The 23,015-nt window shown below is 46.9% G+C and overlaps 1 protein-coding gene across 1 annotated transcript in view; it reads right to left on the bottom strand.

Moving 5' to 3' along the window:
* SYCP2L (synaptonemal complex protein 2 like) overlaps positions 1-23,015 on the bottom strand; it is a 331,807-nt gene that overhangs the window by 147,880 nt on the left and 160,912 nt on the right. The window contains 3 exon segments of the mRNA XM_030210982.1: positions 4,180-4,234; positions 7,730-7,785; positions 8,778-8,838. Of these exon segments, the coding sequence (XP_030066842.1) occupies positions 4,180-4,234; positions 7,730-7,785; positions 8,778-8,838 (172 nt within the window).

The raw sequence follows: 23,015 nt of genomic DNA, 5'->3' as shown, positions 1-23,015 counted from the left end.
AGGGTAATCTCTTTTCAGTTTCATGTTTATTGCTGGATGAAACCTCCAGTATTGCAGCTTGGTGCTCCAATTCTGCTTCATCTTTCATTGCAACCTAGATGGGTTTTCCTCAGCCCAATCAAGTTTTGCACTATCAAAGTAGCAAGCAGGACACAACAACCCAAAGGATAAGAATTTTGTGTCCCACAGGTTTTTGCAACAAAGGATCTAACCCCTATTCTGCATTCCATATTTATTGTAATGTGAAACTGTACTAGCACTTTTTACAGTTGCTTACTGTGAAGAAATCCAATGCAGTAAGGACTTTCTTTTGGAACACAATGTTCTTGACTGAAGTGTCTCCAACAAAAAATAATACAACCTGAGCTTTGAAGTGAAGCCTCCCCACCAGGGCTGCCAAGAGACAAAGCTGGACCCCAGGGTAGGGCTGCCCCCCACTCCAACACAAATCAAAATCAGAATTGCAGTTTGACCGTCACTTACTGCGTCTGCTCTCTCCCCATCAGTCTGTTCTCTCCTGCTCCTGTGTGCCGGGATCCAGGTTATCGTGTTAATGCAGTTCTGCCATCACAGGTCCTTCTTTCTGCCGCATCCCCTCCCACTTATGCGGAAACAGGAAGTACTTTACACAGGATGCGGTGAGACAAGGCAGGAAGAAGGACCTGTGATGGCAGAGCTGTGTTAACGCAATAACCCAGGTCCCGGCACAAAGGAGGAGGAGACACACAGACCAAGGTAGGTCAAACATCAATCCAAACTTCTGCCTGTGTGCCTACCACTGATGGTGCCAGGCCCCCCCCCTTAGAAACTGGGCCCAGATGAATCTTGCCCCCTCTTCCTCTTGGCAGCCCTGCTCCAGTGGCGTTCCTAGCCTAGACAGCACCCAGGGCAGATCGCCGATGCGCCCCCCCCCCGGGTGCAGCGCGCCCCCCCATGAAATGACACCCCCTCCCGGGTGCACACCGCTGGGGGGGGGTGCTGCAGCACGCGTCTGTCTGCTCCCAGTTCGCTATGCTCGCTAAATTCTCTCGTTCGCTGCAGCTCCCTCCCTCTGCCCTGGAACAGGAAGTAACCTGTTCTGGGGCAGAAGGAGGGAGCTGCTGCAGTGAACGAGAGAATTTAGCGAGCGTAGCGAACTGGGAGCAGACAGGCGTGCACTGCGGCACCCCCCCCCAGCGGCGTGCACCCGGGGTGGACCGCCCTCCCTTGCTACGCCACTGCCCTGTCTAATAAATCAAGCTCAGCTTTCTTGATAGACTTGTAAGCCTCTAATCTTTGATGATCATCCAGACAGGAGACTGCATCTCTATAAATGAGCTTTAAAGTTTCTAAACCATATTCTTTTCCCATAATAATTTTATGTTCACAACTATTCTTGCTCATTTTGATGCATTCTTCCTTTTACTTCTTATTTTCAACTAAATTTCAATCTTCTGGAATTTGTACCTCAACTTGCAAATAGAACTTTCCCTCTAGATCAGGAGTCCTAAATCCAGTCCTTGAGGTCCACAACCCAGCCTAGTTTTCAGGATTTTCACAATGAATATGTATGAGATCTGCAGGCAATGTAAGCAGTGCATGCAAATAGATCTCATACATATTCATTGTGGAAATCCTGAAAACCAGGCTGGGTTGTGGACCTTAAGGACTGGATTTGAGGACCCCTGCCCTAAATTATCTTGTTCTTTCAAACTACTGTCCCATTTCAGTACTCCCATCTCTCACAGATCTCTGAGCACTACCAGACTGCCTTCATTCTGATTATTCAATCAACAATATTCTAGTCCACTTGCTTGACCATCTTATCTTCACTGGTATCAGGCTCTCCATTTCACTATTTCTCATCCTACTGGACCCTACCATAATTATACAGCATTCTGTTCTTATGGAAACATCTTCCTTTGGTGGTCTCTCTCTCTCTCTCTTGGACCTTAATCAGAAACCTTTCTACCAAAATGGATTTCTAGCAGATATACTGATCTCCCCTATAAAACTGGAAAAAGATAACATGAGCTTTTGAGAGCTTACAGCTGGGAGGGATTAATGGAGTTAATCCCCTCCTTAATCCCCACTGCCTATGTGCTTTTACAAATGGAGAATACCAGAGAATATGGCATTTGGAATACTTGATCAGATTCACAGTGCCCTTACATTAAATCATCAACAGAAAAATACTTCCACTCTGGCTTCATCTGTAGACAGGCAGACTGACTGAGTAGACAAGTATATCTTCTGGCCTTTTCCAGAAAGGGACTGAAGATGCAGAAAGTGGTAGAATATAAGTGTGTCTAGGATAATCCATGAAAGGAAATGGTGGCAGCAGGAAACCTACTCTGATTATAAAACAAACTCAACCCTGCATATCTTTTGGGTTTCCTTCTTCCCGGCCTCTGACCTTTATTAGCTAAGGTGAGCTTTCAAGCCAGCCTTTTTCATTCTCACCCAGACCAGTATACTATTAGGCATATGGTAAAGGGGTTGAAGTGGCAGGAACCAAAACCAAAATCTGTGCAGGATGAATGAGGGTGGAGGCCCCTCTACATCCCTTCTAATCACACAAGAGAGATAGGAAAGTTGGGCTATGCTTGTGAATTTCATCGATGTGTACTGGCCACAAACCCTGTAGGGCTCAGGAACATTTCAAGGCTGAAGGATAACATCATTTGTCACCTCTGCAGATTTCTGAGGATCCCAATCGCCATTAAAAGAATCCAAATTAGCAACCCCACATCAGAGCTCAGATACCCTGGAGCATACCACTACTTTCAGCAGAATTGTAAATTAATCTAATCAGAGACTTAATCCTCCTGTCTGTTCCCACAGCAGGAATAGGGATAAGAACAGTGTTTACTCTGCCACTCTCTGTGATGGGAATTAAGAGTTAAGCAGAAGGGAGCACTACTGATAAACTGGAGGAAAGTACTGGATAGGCATTGTAAAATACTTTTGCTACAGTTATGTTTGATGCCTCTGCCAAATTGGACATTGTTATATGCCTTTATAAGTGAATTTAAGGCATTAAGTAAATTCTGGGTTCAGAACAAAACATTTGGTGCTGGTTAAGTTATTGAGTGGAGCTTGCTAAAGTTGGAGCTGCTTATTTTGCCTCCTGGATTAGTCCAGTCCTGGCCTTGGTCCCACCAACAAATATATTTGTTCGTGTATGTGGTTCCCATCACCCACAGCATGCACTAGGGAGCCACCTAGGTGATCACCAGACCTTGTGGTTACATAAAATAGGCTCCTAGAGCCAACCCCAAGAGAGCAGAAATACCTACTGAAATTTATACTTGTTGTGCAGAAGGTGTAAATATGCACGTATACCTTTGTATACATGCTTTATGTGGTTGGCACAGTGGGGCGTGACATTTAAAAAAAGGCTGTTAACAAAGTTCTCTAGGATCTGCAGTACAACAATCTATCGTTTCATCAAAGTACAGAGGTGTGGTAGCCGTGTTAGTCCACTTTTAAAGGTAATCAATAGAAATAAAACAAATAAAACATGGAAAAGAAAAGATGATACCTTTTTTATTAGACATAACTTAATACATTTCTTGACTAGCTTTCGAAGGTTGCCCTTCTTCGTCAGACCGGAAATAAGCAAATGTTGGTAGATGACAGTATATATGAGTGAATCATCAAAGCATTTCAGTGACAGTCTAACAGGATGGGGGTGGATAGGTGAGAGTCAGGGAGACAGGAGAGCAATACAATTTAGAAAGCAATACAATTTTATGCTTTGTAATGGGCTAGTGTCATGTGGCCTCTAACCACCTATCAAACATGATTGAACTATAAGGAAGCTAGATGTGAGTGGGCCCTTGGGTGCTGCCCTATTGTCCCAATGATCAGTCTGCCCTGATATGCACGCTTTCTTTCACAGCTACACTAGTACTTTATCAAACCAAGCAGGTACACATATTTGGCTTTATAAAATAGGCATTTGAAAATGCACATACAAACACATGTTAACTAGGCATGGCCTTATAAAATTACCCTAATTCCAAGATGACCAATTTCTTCATTAACAACTTTTTTGGAACCACACATTCCATTATTTTCTCACAAAAGTTAATCTTTAGAAAATAATTTTTGCTGTCCTTTCTGCTCACTACCACTGTAAGGCAATTACATTAAAAGTGACCTCAAATTCAAGGCTAGTGATCCATTCAAACTTACCGTCTCGTGAATGAGCGAGTCAGGCGAATTTTGAAAATCAAAGGAATCCTTTTTTCTGGAAAGCAAGTAAAAGCAAGATTCAAGCATAAGGAAACATGACAAACGTTTCTCATGAGAGCAGTCCCTGAACCAACCTGGGTTCCAATAATTCTAAGATTTAAGTCATGGAATACGTAGCCAGATTCACTGGTGCTCATTTCAACAGGGCCACCAAGAGATCAAGCCAGGCCTGGAGCAAACAATCTTTAGGGCATCCCCCCTGCCAGGACGCAAGCCTGGCAGTAGCTTACTGCTTGCTCAGTCTGTCTCCTGCTCCTGTGTGCCGGGATATCGGATTGTGTTAACTCTGCTCTTTCTTCCTGCTATGTCCCTTCCTGCCTATGCGGAAATAGGAAATACTTCACATAGGAAGCAGGACGTGGCCGGCAGAGCAGTTAATGCGATATCCCAGAACACTGGAGGAGACCAATTCAGCCTTCTGCCTGTGCCAGCTAGCAGAAGGCACAAAAAAAAAAAAAAAGGCTTTTCTATTGATGGCTCCAGGCCCCATTTGGAGGCCAGGACCAGGGTAATCTTGCCCCCACCCAGGGCAGCCCTGCGTTTCAGTATACTGGCTCCACACCTAATATCTACATTTGCATTTTGCATAGTGGCTGCAGGCCCAAAGCTAATGTGATAAAGTATGCTACTGTCTGCAGTCAAAAACAGCGAAGATGAAATATAGAATTTTCTACAACGATTTTTGCTAGATCGAGCACACAGCCTTTTTAAAGGCAGTGTTTTTGAATAAAGACGTGTGCAACAGCACTCCTTCCAAGGACTGATATCATCATATAATACACATAAGGTGCAACAGACTCCTGACGCAGGCCAGTTGGGCCGAAACACAGCTGTGTCGAGTCATATCACCCCAATAAATCTACCATATTTTTTCATTTTTTCTTGTGTCTCCTTTTTTACTTTTTATTTTCATATTTAAATATATATTTTTTAATTTTTTGTTGTTGTCTGTTTTTGATCATTATATATATATACACAATTTTTTTCCCCCCTTTTTTTTGTGTCATCTTCGCTGTTTTTGACTGCCATTGCTTTTTGCGAGGACAGGTTTCTTCTGTATATTTGATAGCGTTAATTGAAGTGCTACTGTCTGCAACCAGTATTTATTTTTTTTTGGGGGGGGGGGGGGAGGGGAATGAAGCCAGGAGTGTAGTACCTGGAAAGCAGAAAAATGAATCTTGCATACCTGTTAAAAAATTCATTTTTAATTTGTGTTTGAAATTAAAACAACTGTGATACCTCTACCATCTTAGTAATAGCCAGGCACGGTCGGGTTCCACAGCTCACAGAATCTCTCAATTTATCCAACTGATTCATGATAGAAGGCTCATTTTGAAGGAATATAGGCTCAGCAGAACAGGTGTGGCTAATATAGTTTGTTTTTACTGCAAAGGCTGCTACTTAAGTTGTAGCAACTGAAAATGGTATTTTTTTTTTTTTAAATGAGCAGTATGCAGTGCTTTCACGAAGCTGATTCTTGATGTGCTCCCCAAGAGTGCTATTTGACAGAATTATACATAATTCTTTTTCTTCTTGTACTTTGAGAGTAGCATTCACAAGAAACCAGAAGACCATGCTTATCTTTTGCTTCCTAAGGGGCCAATGCAATGAGTGCACTGAAAATCTTTACTTAAAAAAAAAAATCATTTACATAAGCAGCAAATTACACTTGGGAAAAAAATCAGTGATAATATAAAGAAAACAAAATTACAAGCAATAGCAAACCTTTAGAGCACAATACAGAGGGAGTCAAAGAAATAACTAGAAAATTTCTATTTAGAAAAAAAAAGGAAAAAAATACATTGTGCAAAAAAAGAGGTGTCAATACTACAGCCAGTTACATGCTTCCCAAAAAACTCCAATACCCTCTCAAACCACTAAAAAAAATCCAAGAATTGTCTGGGATTGAACTGAAGAAATAGTTATATTCTGATAAGAATTATCTTAACTAATTCTTTTTTTTATTTGGAAGCTAGTATTTGATATTGATTAACCCCAGACTATATATCACACCTAGCGTTCCGCGCCTAAATCTAAGCGTAATCCATAATACATCTTAATTGGCTTAACGAGCCAGTGTTAACAGCACTTAAAAAGCAATAATTGGCAATAATTAGAATTTACATGCACAGCTTGCTAGGCTTATGCTGTAATGAACTGTGCCTAAATTCTAAAGCGCACAGTTCAAAAGGGGCATGGCTATGGGCGGGGAAATGGGAATTTTGTGGGCATTCACAAATTTACACTCGTTATAGAATATGGCCCAGCCCAAGTAAATCTAGACGCAGGGACAGTGCCTTAGCAAGGGCGGCTGCCACCCAGGGCAGTTCACCGCTGCGTACCCCCCCCCCCCCGGGTGCAGCACGACACCCCCCCCCTCCCCTCCCCGGGTGCAGTGCGACACCCCCCTCGAATCATCAATCCTAATTATTTGGTGTAAGGAAAAGCAGCTAAAAAGCTGAATGCACAACGAACGGGACCTTGTCCACGCCCAATGTGAACAAAATATTCCTTCTTACTCCCCACACTGACAGCAAAATGGTCTTTCTTACCTCGGGCAGGATACTCTACATGTCCCCTGTCCCCACATATTTTAAAATATATGTACACTACATTGACATCTGTGCTCTATAGAAACCATGTCCCTGGGAATGTCAAAACACAGGTCACGTAAAATAAGGGCATTCCATCCACGTGGCTACTTTTTATGCAGCTGCCCAATTTTCTAAAAGCCTTTCTCTGAGTGCAGAACAGGCTTCACATGCATACAAAAGCTTTATGAAATTACCCCTTATAGGCCTTGTTCTATAAAAGTTATGCTTCTAAGTTTGAATTTATACTCCTAAATTTAAATTTATACTCCTAAATTTATGCTTCTAAATTACAAGTGTAATCTATGCTCCTAATTTAGGGCCTATTACGCTCATAGATTTAACATATATTTAGGAGAATAAATTACACTCCTAAATTTACGAGCGTAAATTTAGGAGCATAACCTTTAGAATAAGGCCTCATATAGATAACTTTATAAGCAACTTGAGAATGGAAAAATCTGTTCTAGTGATCAAGTACACACTCACAGAATTGCCCAGGGGCATAAATGCGCATCAAAGTAGGTTCTAAGAAAACCACAGTGCCTACTTTACAAATATACACCCAGTCATTTCTGGGGCTAGAGAATGGACAGTGGGGACAGGATCAGAATGTGTGTATATATTTTATAAAATACAAGCATTTGCATGGATTTCCACTGACAAAGATAACACTATTTCTGCTTTCAACAGATGTAAATTTGTGCAGGAACTTTCAGGCAGATTATTTGTAAAGGCACCGGTGTATGGCTTACCTATAAGTCTAGGCACCCTGTTATGATTAGCCTCTATATGTAAATTATTATGCCTCTCTTCCTGTATATTACAGTCATTTTGCAATTTGCATTAAAATCATAAAGCACAACTCAAGACTAAAATATAAAAACTGAATACTGTACTTAGCCTCTGTTTGCTTGCTGGGACTTGTCTTATTTCTCTTTTCCTGTTTATTGCCCTGAAAAAAAGGGACATTTTATGGGCATTAAAATATACTCAATTTTTTTTTTAAATGAGCGCAGGCAAACTCCCAAACCATATATAAACAGGCACAAATACGGCTTGCAAGATTTTAGCAGTTTATCTTGTCTAACCTTTACCTCCTAATAGGATCCTCTATACATACATCATCCCAAACAAATGTCAGACCACCCCTATTATTAAAAAATCATCAATAATAAAGGTTCCATGATCATTACTAGTTTCATTATTTTGTGTGTTTATATGTGGAACCAGGACATCAAATCTTTTCTATATATCCTGCTCAACTATGCGAGCTCACCATCCAAATATTGACCCACGAGAGTGAAATCCAAATCTTAATGGCCTACACAGAAACTACCACCTTGATAAGAACAAGCTTTCCTATTGGAATATAACTTTCCATCCCCTGAATGTATAGTATTTAAAATCAAAACATAGCAAATGACAGCAGTAACAGACTCTACAGCCTATCTAGTCTGTCCATCCATCTCTATCTCTTCCTCTCCCTTAGAGATCCTCTGTACTTGTCCCATGCTTCTAGACTTCAGATACTGTCCTCACCATCACCTCCATTGGGAGGCTGTATCAACCACCACCACCCTTTCTCTCTGTATTGAAATATTTTCTTAGATTACCCCCAAGTACACCTCCTTTCAGCTGCATTTTTTTGCCATTCCTCAAGCTTTGCTAGATTCTGATCTCTTGTTACCTACACATTCCACTGCACCTATCTGTAGACATCCACCAAGAGGCAAATCTTTCCAGACAGCCCTTTCATAATCTCTTACAAAAATGTTCAAAACAACAAAACAACCAGTCCTTGAGGCATACCACTAGTAACATCTCTATCCTTGGCATGAACTCCATTTTATTAATTAAAGAGATAAATGTTATAATGCAAACACAGAAACATATTCTAACTTGCAATTATAAATCCATGCTTCAGAAAGGAAAACAAAAGCATACCTCTGCGGAAGAATACTCTTGAATATCTTGGACACTTGAAGTTTCTTCAGCAGTTACTTCACTAAAATATGATTGTAAAGATATTTGCTGGTTTTATTTCATAATGACTGCACAAACAGAACCTCATTTTACAGCAAAGAAGTCAATTTATTAAAACTTTCACTTCAGTTTAGGGTGCACCTACTATTTTCTTTCCTCACCTCCTTCTACAGTCACCTCCTCAAATTTGGGTCTCATTTCAGATTAGCACGTTTGTACTACTGGCAGCTCACAGATTTTTAATTCTAGATTTGTTCTAATCTTTCGAAACCTCTCCCATCCTCCAACCACTCAAGTGTTGCAGATATACCTTTAGAACTCTATAGCTAGAACTTCATTTTTAGTGTTCAAAATATTAATACAAAAAAACAAAAAAACAATATAACAGTTTCAAAAGCCACCAGTGCAGTACTATCATTCGTTAATTCACAGATATATTAATGTCTAGCCCATCCCATTTAGAAAAATGAGTTAGGAAGCATTTCCTCTTCTCTGCAGCTGCCACTTCATACTTTTTATAGAAAAAGTATTCCACTACATCCATACATCCAAGACAGTGTTAATCCTCCAGTTTATATAAGATTCAATGCTATTATTCATAAATCATCATAAATGAAAGCACCTTCCTTTAATAATGATCTAGTTAGTGCTAAAGACAGCCATATAATTGAAAAGAAAGTGGCTCTTAAAACCCAGACAGGCTAATTTTAGTCCATATCCCCAAACAAAAATCACTATGATTAGGACAAAAAATAAACATAAGGTAAGGCGTAGAGGAGTGGTCCTAGTGGTTAGGGTGGTGGACTTTGGTCCTGGGGAACTGAGGAACTGAGTTCGATTTCCACTTCAGGCACAGGCAGCTCCTTGTGACTCTGGGCAAGTCACTTAACCCTCCATTGCCCCAGGTACAAATAAGTACCTGTATACAATATGTAAGCCGCATTGAATATGAGTGGGAAAGCGCAGGGTACAAATGTAACAAAACAAATATCCCTTAGACAGGACCAACACGTTAGAACAGATGTCATTTTTACAACTTTTGAAATCCACACCACTCTGTGCTTTAAAAAAATGTAGATTGCATAATAGAAACTGATTTAAAGACATGCACTGATGAAAACCACAATGTTTCCCATTCTCCATCTGTTACAGCAGCATCCAAGTCTCTCTCCTATACTCTCTGACGCCCACAGCATGGATCTGTATGAGCAAATGCAAGCCATTGATAAAGGCTGAAGCATCTTTCTACTTAGAAATAAAGACCTTTATAAGATCTGCTGTGTTGGATAAGCAGTTGGAGGAAAAGTCTGAACACAATTTCCGAATCACATGTTGAAGATGTATCCAGTAAAGGTGTTGTGTAACAAACAAATAAAATCCTATTGGAGCTGCTCAAATTATTTAAATTGTTTCCCCAACCAGAACATGATGTTGGTACCGAATACCACAGTGCTGCTAAGTTTTCCAATTTAGAACAGGCTTGTTAATCAATTTTGGATTAAACCAAAGACATGTAGAGCTGTGAAATAGGACTAGCTCCTTCTCCAAAATACTCAAAAGAGCCTAAAGGCACACACACAGTTCAGGCTACAAATGGGAAAAAACAAATAGGACAGTAATACAGAAGAATCACAGATAAAAGGGCTACTAGAGATCAAGGTGAAACCAGGACCTCACCAACTTCTAACCAGCAGGATTTGTCCACATCTACTGATGGCTTCACCCAAGCACAGCCCTGTCGTAACAAAAAAGCAAAATGCAATTATCTCTGGGAAAACATGAAGACGCCAGAAACAGCCTTTCCAAAAGTATTTATTAAAAATACTGAGATTTTTATTACACAGGTTAGAAAATCACACATTAGATAAACTGAACATGGAATCCATTAACTTTCATTTTGATTTGGACCCATGACATGAAAATCAGCCACTCTCAACATTTTGGATGACTTTAGCTATGTTTTCCCAGAGAGCTGCAAATCAGGAAAAATAAACCTACCCCAAAACTTGAAGTTTAAGTTTAGCAAGAGTAACTCTTTGAAGTTTCTTATTCCACAAAATTAGATAACATTCTATCAAAAATGTGATGAAAGGGGTAAAAGGAAAGGCAACATACTTAAAATATATAGAATTTTGGGTACAAATACCATTTTGATGGAGTCAAGTTGAGCCCACCAGGATAAAGATAGCAACTGCTGTTCATGATTATGCATGAGAAAATTTTCTCTCTACTATACCTTCACACATATTTCTATACCACACAAACAAGTACATGAAAAATTGGGGCTGCCAAAGATAAGTACATTGAATCAGATCTACAGTGTATGTTCAGCAACAGAACTTCACATTTTGAACAATTCATTTTGTATCCCAGAAGAGAAGAAAATTCCTCAATAAAAAGTATTAAAATAGCATCAACAAAGATAATATAAAATATCATCAGCGTAGCGCAACATCCTCCTTTCTACTCTTATACACTATCCCGCACAGGATCAGAGATTACCAAATAGCCAAGGTCAGGGGTTCCAGAGCAATACTGAAAAACAGAGAGGAAAGAGAGTACCCTTACATAGTTCCTCTCTGTAGCTCAATGGAGTCAGATAGAACTGAATTAAAGATCTACATCTTGAGGGCCTGATATAACATTTCAACCCTCCGAATGAAGGCTTGCTCTATACCAAACCATTCCATGACATCAAAAAGGAAGCCCCACTCTATCTTGTCAAAAACTTTTCTGGCATCCATCAAAATGCCTTTTCAGTATCTAGAGAAGGCACTATGAATGTAGCCTCCTGTTTCTTTTACAGGGAGGAGATCACAAAATATAAGTGGTATGGACGTTGTTTAAAAATGCCATCTTAGAAGCCCATAGCAGAGGCATTCCACACATTTACAAAGGTGGAAAGAACAGAAAACAACAGCCAGCATGGTTAAAAGGTAACGTGAAAGACGCTATTAGAGCCAAAAGAATGACCTTCAAAGAATGGAAAAATGACCCAAATGAAGAAAATAAGAAGCAACATATGCACTGGCAAGACAAAACATTGATAAAAAAAAACTAAAACTGAATATGAAGACAAACTTGTCGAAGAAGCAAAACTCACAGTAACAGCTTTTTCAACTACAGCAGAAGACAAAAAGCCTGCGATGGAATCCATGGGACTGTTAGATCATAAAGGAACAAAAGGGGCACTTAAGGAGGACACATCAATTCTTTGCTTCGGTCTTTACAGAAGAAGATGTAAGATTCAACTGTATCAGAAATGGTTTTCAAGGGTGATGATGTGGAGGAACTGAAAGAAATCTCAGTGGGCCTGGAAGACATACTGAGCCTAATCAACACATTAAGAGAGTAGTAAATCACCTGGACCAGATGGAATGCATCCAAAGGTACTGAAAAAATTCAAAAATGAAATTGCTGATCTGCTGTTAGTAATCTGTAACCTGTCATTAAAATCATCTGTAGTGCCTGGAGGGTGGCCAACGTTACATCAATTTTTAAAAAGGGTTCCAGGGGTGATCTAGGAAATTACAGACCAATAAGCCTGATGGCAGTGCCAGGTAAAATAGTGGTAACTATTAAAAAGAATACAATTACATAAAGCGAATGCTACATACCTCTAGAAGGTATTCTCCGAGGACAGCAGGCTGATTGTTCTCACTGATGGGTGACGTCCACGGCAGCCCCTCCAAATCGGAAAACTTTACTAGCAAAGGCCTTTGCTAGTCCTCATGCGCGGCCGTCTTCCAGCCCGAACCAGCTCGTGTTCGTCAGTCCCATATGTAGCAAGACAAACAAGAGAAGACACAACTCCAAAGGGGAGGCGGGCGGGTTTGTGAGAACAATCAGCCTGCTGTCCTCGGAGAATACTTTCTACAGGTATGTAGCATTCGCTTTCTCCGAGGACAAGCAGGCTGCTTGTTCTCACTGATGGGGTATCCCTAGCCCCCAGGCTCACTCAAAACAACAAACATGGTCAATTGGGTCTCGCAACGGCGAGGACATAACTGAGATTGACCTAATAATTTAACCAACTAACTGAGAGTGTAGCCTGGAACAGAATAAAAATGGGCCTAGGGGGGTGGAGTTGGATTCTAAACCCCGAACAGATTCTGAAGCACTGACTGCCCGAACCGACTGTCGCGTCGGGTATCCTGCTGCAGGCAGTAATGAGATGTGAATGTGTGGACAGATGACCACTTCGCAGCTTTGCAGATCTCTTCAATAGTGGCTGACTTCAAGTGGGCCACTGACGCTGCCATGGCTCTAACATTATGAGCCGTGACATGACCCTCAAGAGCCAGCCCAGCCTGGGCGTAAGTGAAGGAAATGCAATCTGCTAGCCAATTGGATATGGTGCGTTTCCCCACAGCCACTCCCCTCCTGTTGGGATCAAAAGAAACAAACAATTGGGCGGACTGTCTGTTGGGCTGTGTCCGCTCCAGATAGAAGGCCAATGCTCTCTTGCAGTCCAATGTGTGCAGCTGACGTTCAGCAGGACAGGAATGAGGACGGGGAAAGAATGTTGGCAAGACAATTGACTGGTTCAGATGGAACTCCGACACAACCTTTGGCAAGAACTTAGGGTGAGTGCGGAGGACTACTCTGTTATGATGAAATTTGGTGTAAGGGGCCTGGGCTATCAGGGCCTGAAGCTCACTGACTCTACGAGCTGAAGTAACTGCCACCAAGAAAATGACCTTCCAGGTCAAGTACTTCAGATGGCAGGAATTCAGTGGCTCAAAAGGAGGTTTCATCAGCTGGGTGAGAACGACATTGAGATCCCATGACACTGTAGGAGGCTTGACATGGGGCTTTGACAAAAGCAAACCTCTCATGAAGCGAACAACTAAAGGCTGTCCTGAGATCGGCTTACCTTCCACATGGTAATGGTATGCACTGATTGCACTAAGGTGAACCGTTACAGAGTTGGTCTTGAGACCAGATTCAGACAAGTGCAGAAGGTATTCAAGCAGGGTCTGTGTAGGAGAAGAGCGAGGATCTAGGGCCTTGCTGTCACACCAGACGGCAAACCTCCTCCATAGAAAGAAGTAACTCCTTTTAGTGGAATCTTTCCTGGAAGCAAGCAAGATGCGGGAGACACCCTCTGACAGACCCAAAGAGGCAAAGTCTACGCTCTCAACATCCAGGCCGTGAGAGCCAGGGACCGGAGGTTGGGATGCAGAAGCGCCCCTTCGTCCTGCGTGATGAGGGTCGGAAAACACTCCAATCTCCATGGTTCTTCGGAGGACAACTCCAGAAGAAGAGGGAACCAGATCTGACGCGGCCAAAAAGGAGCAATCAGAATCATGGTGCCTCGGTCTTGCTTGAGTTTCAACAAAGTCTTCCCCACCAGAGGTATGGGAAGATAAGCATACAGCAGACCCTCCCCCCAGTCCAGGAGAAAGGCATCCGATGCCAGTCTGCCGTGGGCCTGAAGCCTGGAACAGAACTGAGGGACTTTGTGGTTGGTTCGAGATGCGAAGAGATCTACCAAGGGGGTGCCCCACACCTGGAAGATCTGTCGCACTACACGGGAATTGAGTGACCACTTGTGAGGTTGCATAATCCTGCTCAACCTATTGGCCAGACTGTTGTTTACGCCTGCCAGATATGTGGCTTGGAGCACCATGCCGTGACGGCGAGCCCAGAGCCACATGCTGACGGCTTCCTGACACAGGGGTCGAGATCCGGTGCCCCCCTGCTTGTTGACATAATACATGGCAACCTGGTTGTCTGTCTGAATTTGGATAATTTGGTGGGACAGCCGATCTCTGAAAGCCTTCAGAGCGTTCCAGATCGCTCGTAACTCCAGAAGATTGATCTGCAGATCGCGTTCCTGGAGGGACCAGCTTCCTTGGGTGTGAAGCCCATCGACATGAGCTCCCCATCCCAGGAGAGACGCATCCGTGGTCAGCAGTTTTTATGGCTGAGGAATTTGGAAAGGACGTCCCAGAGTCAAATTGGACCAAATTGTCCACCAATACAGGGATTCGAGAAAACTCGTGGACAGGTGGATCACGTCTTCTAGATCCCCAGCAGCCTGAAACCACTGGGAAGCTAGGGTCCATTCAGCAGATCTCATGTGAAGGCGGGCCATGGGAGTCACATGAACTGTGGAGGCCATGTGGCCCAGCAATCTCAACATCTGCCGAGCTGTGATCTGCTGGGACGCTCGTACCCGCGAGACGAGGGACAACAAGTTGTTGGCTCTCGTCTCTGGGAGATAGGCGCGAGCCGTCCGAGAATCCAGCAGAGCTCCTATGAATTCGAGTTTCTGCACTGGGAGAAGGTGGGACTTTGGGTAATTTATCACAAACCCCAGTAGCTCCAGGAGGCGAATAGTCATCTGCATGGACTGCAGGGCTCCTGCCTCGGATGTGTTCTTCACCAGCCAATCGTTGAGATATGGGAACACGTGTACCCCCAGTCTGTGAAGTGCTGCTGCTACTACAGCCAAGCACTTGGTGAACACTCTGGGCGCAGAGGCGAGCCCAAAGGGTAGCACACAGTACTGGAAGTGACGTGTGCCCAGCTGAAATCGCAGATACTGTCTGTGAGCTGGCAGTATCGGGATGTGCGTGTAGGCGTTCTTCAAGTCCAGAGAGCATAGCCAATCATTTTCCTGAATCATGGGGAGAAGGGTGCCCAGGGACAGCATCCTGAACTTTTCTTTGACCAGATATTTGTTCAGGGCCCTTAGGTCTAGGATGGGACGCATCCCCCCTGTTTTCTTTTCCACAAGGAAGTACCTGGAATAGAATCTCAGCCCTTCTTGCCCGGATGGCACGGGCTCGACCGCATTGGCGCTGAGAAGGGCGGAGAGTTCCTCTGCAAGTACCTGCTTGTGCTGAAAGCTGTAAGACTGAGCTCCCGGTGGACAATTTGGAGGTTTTGAGGCCAAATTGAGGGTGTATCCTTGCTGGATTATTTGGAGAACCCACTGATCGGAGGTTATGAGAGGCCACCTTTGGTGAAAAGCTTTCAACCTCCCTCCGACTGGCAGGTCGCCCGGCACTGACACTTGGATGGCGGCTATGCTCTGCTGGAGCCAGTCAAAAGCTCGTCCCTTGCTTTTGCTGGGGAGCCGAGGGGCCTTGCTGAGGCGCACGCTGCTGACGAGAGCGAGCGCGCTGGGGCTTAGCCTGAGCCGCAGGCTGTCGAGAAGGAGGATTGTACCTACGCTTGCCAGAAGAGTAGGGAACAGTCTTTCTTCCCCCGAAAAATCTTCTACCTGTAGAGGTAGAGGCTGAAGGCTGCCGGCGGGAGAACTTGTTGAATGCGGTGTCCCGCTGGTGGAGCTGCTCTACCACCTGCTCGACTTTTTCTCCAAAAATATTATCCGCAATCCGCTGCTGGATTCTATTCTCCAGGTCGGAGGCACGCAGCCATGAGAGTCTGCGCATCACCACACCTTGAGCAGCGGCCCTGGAAGCAACATCAAAGGTGTCATACACCCCTCTGGCCAGGAATTTTCTGCACGCCTTCAGCTGCCTGACCACCTCCTGAAATGGCTTGGCTTGCTCAGGGGGGAGCGTGTCCACCAAGCCCGCCAACTGCCGCACATTGTTCCGAATGTGTATGCTTGTGTAGAGCTGGTAGGACTGAATCTTGGCCAAGAGCATAGAAGAATGGTAGGCCTTCCTCCCAAAGGAGTCCAAGGTTCTAGAGTCCTTGCCCGGGGGCGCCGAAGCATGTTCTCTAGAACTCTTGGCCTTCTTTAGGGCCAAATCCACAACTCCAGAGTCGTGAGGCAACTGAGTGCGCATCAGCTCTGGGTCCCCATGGATCCGGTACTGGGACTCGATCTTCTTGGGAATGTGGGGGTTAGTTAATGGCTTGGTCCAGTTCGCCAGCAATGTCTTTTTGAGGACATGATGCATGGGTACTGTGGACACTTCCTTAGGTGGAGAAGGATAGTCCAGGAGCTCAAACATTTCAGCCCTGGGCTCGTCCTCCACAACCACTGGGAAGGGGATGGCCGTAGACATCTCCCGGACAAAGGAAGCGAAAGACAGGCTCTCAGGAGGAGAAAGCTGTCTTTCAGGAGAGGGAGTGGGATCGGAAGGAAGACCCTCAGACTCCTCGTCAGAGAAATATCTGATGTCTTCTTCCTCTTCCCAAGAGGCCTCACCATCGGTGTCAGACACAAGTTCACGGACCTGTGTCTGCAACCTTGCCCGGCTCGACTCCGTGGAACCACGGCCACGGTGGGAGCGTCGAGAGGTAGACTCCCTCACCCGCACCGGCGAAGCTCCCTCCGCCGACGTAGTCGGGGAGCCTTCCTGGGAGGCGACCGCAGTCGGTACCGCAAGCGGCACCGATGTCGGAGACCTCACCCCGGACAATGGGCCAGCCGGCCCCTCACTCGACGGTACCGGTGGCGCAAGCACCCCCGGTACCGGAGGGGAAGGGCGCAACAGCTCTCCCAGGATCTCTGGGAGAACGGCCCGGAGGCTCTCGTGCAGAGCGGCTGTGGAAAAAGACATAGAAGCCGATGCAGGAGTCGATGTCAGAACCTGTTCCGGACGTGGAGGCTGTTCCGGGCTGTCCAAAGGGGAGCGCATCGACACCTCTTGAACAGAGGGCGAGCGGTCCTCTCGGTGCCGATGCTTACTGGGTGCCGACTCCCTCGGCGACCCAGAGCTCTCGGTGCCGACACGGGAAGGGGACCGGTGACGATGCTTCTTCGATTTTTTGGAACGAAGCACGTCACCGGAGCTTCCCGGCACGGACGAGAAGGACGTAGAATCCAGCCGTCTCTTCCTCGGGGCCGAGGCCGAAGAGGGTCGGTCTCGGGGGGGCTGTACCGCAGGAGCCCTCAGGGTAGGGGGAGACCCACCCGAAGGCTCACCGCCACCAGCAGGGGAATGGACAGCCCTCACCTGCACTCCAGACGAAGCACCACCATCCGACGACATCAGCAGATGAAGAGGTCTCGATACCACCGACACCGACGCAGCCCTCCGATGTCGCCCTGATGCAGAGGGCCGATGCCTCGATGCACTCGATGCAATCGGGGGCGAGGATGAAGGTCCAGGCGCCGACGACGTCGAGGCAGTCGATACTCCCGGTGCCGACGAAGAGCCCGAGAACAAAATGTTCCACTGGGCTAACCTCGCTACCTGAGTCCGCTTTTGTAAGAGGGAACACAGACTACAGGCCTGAGGGCGGTGCCCAGCCCCCAGACACTGAAGACACGACGCGTGCCTGTCAGTGAGCGAGATTACCTGGGCGCACTGGGTGCACTTCTTGAAGCCGCTGTAAGACTTCGATGTCATGGGCAGAAAAATCGCGCCGGCGAGATCAAAACTTGAAATGGCGAAAATGGCACCACAAAAATAGGGGGAAGAAAAACTTCGACCGAGGCCTAAATAGGGCCTACCCAGACGACGAAAGAAAACTTACCGGGGTAAAAAACTCGAAGTACGGGAAGGGAGAAAACCAAAAGGCCTCCTCCCGACACCTTTTTTTTTTTTTTTTTTTTAAAGAACAAAGTCGAAGAATGACGTGCAAGGTCAACTTTGGGGCGTGAACGGCGAAACACGACCGTACCGAGCGCGGACAAAAGAAGACTGGCCGGCACGAGCCGGTTCGGGCGGGAAGACGGCCGCGCATATGCGGTGCGCATCGGCGTGCGAGGACTAGCAAAGGACTTTGCTAGAAAGTGTTCCGATTGGAGGGGCTGCCGTGGACGTCACCCATCAGTGAGAACAAGCAGCCTGCTTGTCCTCGGAGAATACATGGCAACCTGGTTGTCTGTCTGAATTTGGATAATTTGGTGGGACAGCTGATCTCTGAAAGCCTTCAGAGCGTTCCAGATCGCTCGTAACTCCAGAAGATTGATCTGCAGATCACGTTCCTGGAGGGACCAGCTTCCCTGGGTATGAAGCCCATCGACATGAGCTCCCCACCCCAGGAGAGACGCATCCGTAGTCAGCACTTTTTGTGGCTGAGGAATTTGGAAAGGACGTCCCAGAGTCAAATTGGACCAAATCGTCCACTAATACAGGGATTTGAGAAAACTCGTGGACAGGTGGATCACGTCTTCTAGATCCACAGCAGCCTGAAACCACTGGGAAGCTAGGGTCCATTCAGCAGATCGCATGTGAAGGCGGGCCATGGGAGTCACATGAACTGTGGAGGCCATATGGCCCAGCAATCTCAACATCTGCCGAGCTGTGATCTGCTGGGATGCTCGCACCCGCAAGACGAGGGACAACAAGTTGTTGGCCCTCGTCTCTGGGAGATAGGCACGAGCCATCCGAGAATCCAGCAGAGCTCCTATGAATTCGAGTCTCTGTACTGGAAGAAGGTGGGACTTTGAATAATTTATCACAAACCCCAGTAGCTCCAGGAGGCGAATAGTCATCTGCATGGACTGTAGAGCTCCTGCCTCGGATGTGTTCTTCACCAGCCAATCGTCGAGATAGGGGAACACGTGTACTCCCAGCCTGCGAAGCGCTGCTGCTACTACAGCCAATCACTTCGTGAACACTCTGGGCGCAGAGGCGAGCCCAAAGGGTAGCACACAGTACTGGAAGTGACGTGTGCCCAGCTGAAATCCCAGATACTGTCTGTGAGCTGGCAGTATCGGGATGTGCGTGTAGGCGTCCTTCAAGTCCAGAGAGCATAGCCAGTCGTTTTCCTGAATCATGGGAAGAAGGGTGCCCAGGGAAAGCATCCTGAACTTTTCCTTGACCAGATATTTGTTCAGGGCCCTTAGGTCTAGGATGGGACACATCCCCCCTGTTTTCTTTTCCACAAGGAATTACCTGGAATAGAATCCCAGCCCTTCTTGCCCGGATGGCACGGGCTCGACTGCATTGGCGCTGAGAAGGGCGGAGAGTTCCTCTGCAAGTACCTGCTTGTGCTGGAAGCTGTAGGATTGAGCTCCCGGTGGGCAATTTGGAGGTTTCGAGGCCAAATTGAGGGTGTATCCTTGCCGGGCTATTTGAAGAACCCAACGGTCGGAGGTTATGAGAGGCCACCTTTGGTGAAAAACCTTCAACCTCCCCCCGACCGGCAGATCGCCCGGCACTGACACGTTGATGTCGGCTATGCTCTGCTGGAGCCAGTCAAAAGCTCGCCCCCTGCTTTTGCTGGGGAGCCGTGGGGCCTTGCTGAGGCGCACGCTGCTGACGAGAGCGAGCGCGCTGGGGCTTAGCCTGGGCTGCAGGCTGTCGAGAAGGAGGATTGTACCTACGCTTACCAGAGGAGTAGGGAACAGTCTTCCTTCCCCCATAAAAACGTCTACCTGAGGAGGTAGATGCTGAAGGCTGCCGGCGGGATAACTTGTCGAAAGCGGTATCCCGCTGGTGGAGCTGCTCTACCACCTGTTTGACCTTTTCTCCAAAAATATTGTCCGCTCGGCAAGGGGAGTCTGCAATCCACTGCTGGATCCTATTCTCCAGGTCGGAAGCACGCAGCCATGAGAGTCTGCGCATCACCACACCTTGAGCAGCGGCCCTGGACACAACATCAAAGGTATCATATACCCCTCTGGCCAGGAATTTTCTGCACGCCTTCAGCTGCCTGACCACCTCCTGAAATGGCTTGGCTTGCTCAGGAGGGAGCTTGTCCACCAAGCCCGCCAACTGCTGCACATTATTCCGCATATGTATGCTCATGTAGAGCTGGTAAGACTGGATTTTGGCCACGAGCATAGAAGAATGGTAGGCCTTCCTCCCAAAGGAGTTTAAGGTTCTAGAGTCCTTGCCCGGGGGGCGCCGAAGCATGCTCCCTAGAACTCTTAGCCTTCTTTAGGGCCAGATCCACCACACCAGAGTCGTGAGGCAACTGAGTGCGCATCAGCACTGGGTCCCCATGGATCCGGTACTGGGACTCGATCTTCTTGGGAATGTGGGGATTACTTAGAGGCTTGGTCCAGTTCGCCAGCAATGTCTTTTTTAGGACATGATGCATGGGTACTGTGGACGCTTCCTTAGGTGGAGAAGGATAGTCCAGGAGCTCAACCATTTCAGCCCTGGGCTCGTCCTCCACAACCACTGGGAAGGGGACGGCCGTAGACATCTCCCGGACAAAGGCCGCAAAAGACAGACTCTCGGGAGGAGAAAGCTGCCTTTCAGGGGAGGGAGTGGGATCAGAAGGAAGGCCATCAGACTCCTCGTCAGAGAAATATCTGATGTCCTCCTCCTCCTCCCACGAGGCCTCACCATCGGTATCAGACAAGTTCACGAACCTGTGTCTGAAGCCGTGCCCGGCTCGACTCCGTGGAACCACGGCCACGGTGGGAGCGTCGAGAGGTAGACTCCCTCGCTCACACCAGCGAAGCTCCCTCCGCCGACGTCGTCGGGGAGCCTTCCTGGGAGGCGACCGCAGTCGGTACCGCAAGCGGCACCGATGTCGGAGACCTCACCCTGGGCAAGGGGTCAGCCGGTGCCTCACTCGACGGTACCGGTGGCGCAAGCACCCCCGGTACCGGAGGGGAAGGGCGCAACAGCTCTCCCAGGATCTCTGGGAGAACGGCCCGGAGACTCTCGTGCAGAGCGGCTGTGGAGAAAGACATGGAAGCCGATGCAGGCGTCGAGGTCAGAGTCTGTTCCGGGCGTGGAGGCTGTTCCGGGCTGTCCAAGGTGGAGCACATCGACACCTCCTGAACAGAGGGTGAGTGGTCCTCCCGGTGCCAATGCCTACTGGGTGCCGACTCCCTCGGCGACCCAGAGCTCTCGGTACCGATGCGGGAAGGAGACCGGTGTCAATGCTTCTTTGACTTTTTCAAACGAAGCATGTCACCGAAACTTCCCGGTACCGACGAGGAGGACGTAGAATCCAGCCGTCGCTTCCTTGGGGCCAAGGCAGGCCGGTCTCGGGGCCTGTACCGCAGGAGCCCTCAGGGTAGGGGGAGACCCACCTGAAGGCTCACCGCCACCAGCAGGGGAATGGACAGCCCTCACCTGCACTCCAGTCGAAGCACCACCGTCCGACATCAGCACTAGTGGAGGTCCCGGTACCACCGATGCCGACGTAGCCTTTCGATGTCTCGGTACCGACGATGCAGAGGTCGATGCCTCGATGCAGTCGATGCCGAGGTTGAAGGTCTTGAAGCTGTCGACGTCGATGCACTCGATGCCCCCGGTGCTGTTGCTGACAAATAGCCCGAGAACAACATGTTCCACTGGGCCAATCTCGCTACCTGAGTCCTTTTCTGTAAAAGGGCGCAAAGACTACAGGCCTGCGGGCGGTGCCCAGCCCCCAGACACTGAAGACACGATGCGTGCCTATCAGTGAGCGAGATTACCCGGGCGCACTGGGTGCACTTCTTGAAGCTGCTGGGAGACTTCGATGACATGGGCGGAAAAACCACGCCGGTGAAATCAAAACTCGTAATGGCGATAAAGGCACCAAAAATAGGGAGAGAAAAAACCTGAACCGAGGCCTCAAAGGGGCCTACCCCGAAAGCGAAAGGAAACTTACGCGGGGCAAAAGCTGGAAACACGGGAAAAGGGAAAAAAAATGTAAAGGTCTTCTTCTAATAATTTTTTTTTTTTTTAGCAAAAAAACGTGAAGACGCGCGAGGGTCAACTCTGAGGGGCGCGAAACGGCACAAAACACGACTGTCCCGAGCGCGGACAAAAGAAGACTGACGAACACAAGCCGGTTCGGGTGGGAAGACGGCCGCGCATGCGCGGTGCGCATCGGCGCCCGAGGACTAGCAAAGGCCTTTGCTAGTAAAGTTTTCCAATTGGAGGGGCTGCCGTGGACGTCACCCATCATTGAGAACAAGCAGCCTGCTTGTCCTCAGAGAATACATAGATAAACATAGTTTAATAGGACAGAATCAGCATGGGTTCAGCCAAGGAAAGTCTTGCCTCACCAATGTGCTTCATTTCTTTGAAGGCATGAACATATGTGGATAAAAGTGAGCTGGTTGATGTAGTGTAGCTAGATTTTCAGAATGCTTTTGACAAAGTTCCTCATGAGAGACTGCTGAGAAAATGTAAAAGTCATGGGATAGGAGGCAATGTCCTTTGATGGATTAGGAATTGGACAGAAAACAGAGGGTGGGGTTAAATGGTCATTTCTCTTAATGGAGGCGGGTGAGCATAGGGGTGCCACAGAGATCTGTATTGGGACCGGTGCTACTTAACATTTATGTTTAAATCTGTTTATTGACATGCAGTCCAAAATAAATACACGCCTAACAATGTAACAAAATACTGTACTAATACAGTAAGC

Source organism: Microcaecilia unicolor, chromosome 1 (assembly GCF_901765095.1).
Source record: "Microcaecilia unicolor chromosome 1, aMicUni1.1, whole genome shotgun sequence".
NCBI classification, from domain to species: Eukaryota; Metazoa; Chordata; class Amphibia; order Gymnophiona; family Siphonopidae; genus Microcaecilia; species Microcaecilia unicolor.
The sequence above is the reverse complement of the archived record's forward strand: the minus strand, read 5'-3'. Positions and strand labels throughout refer to the sequence as shown.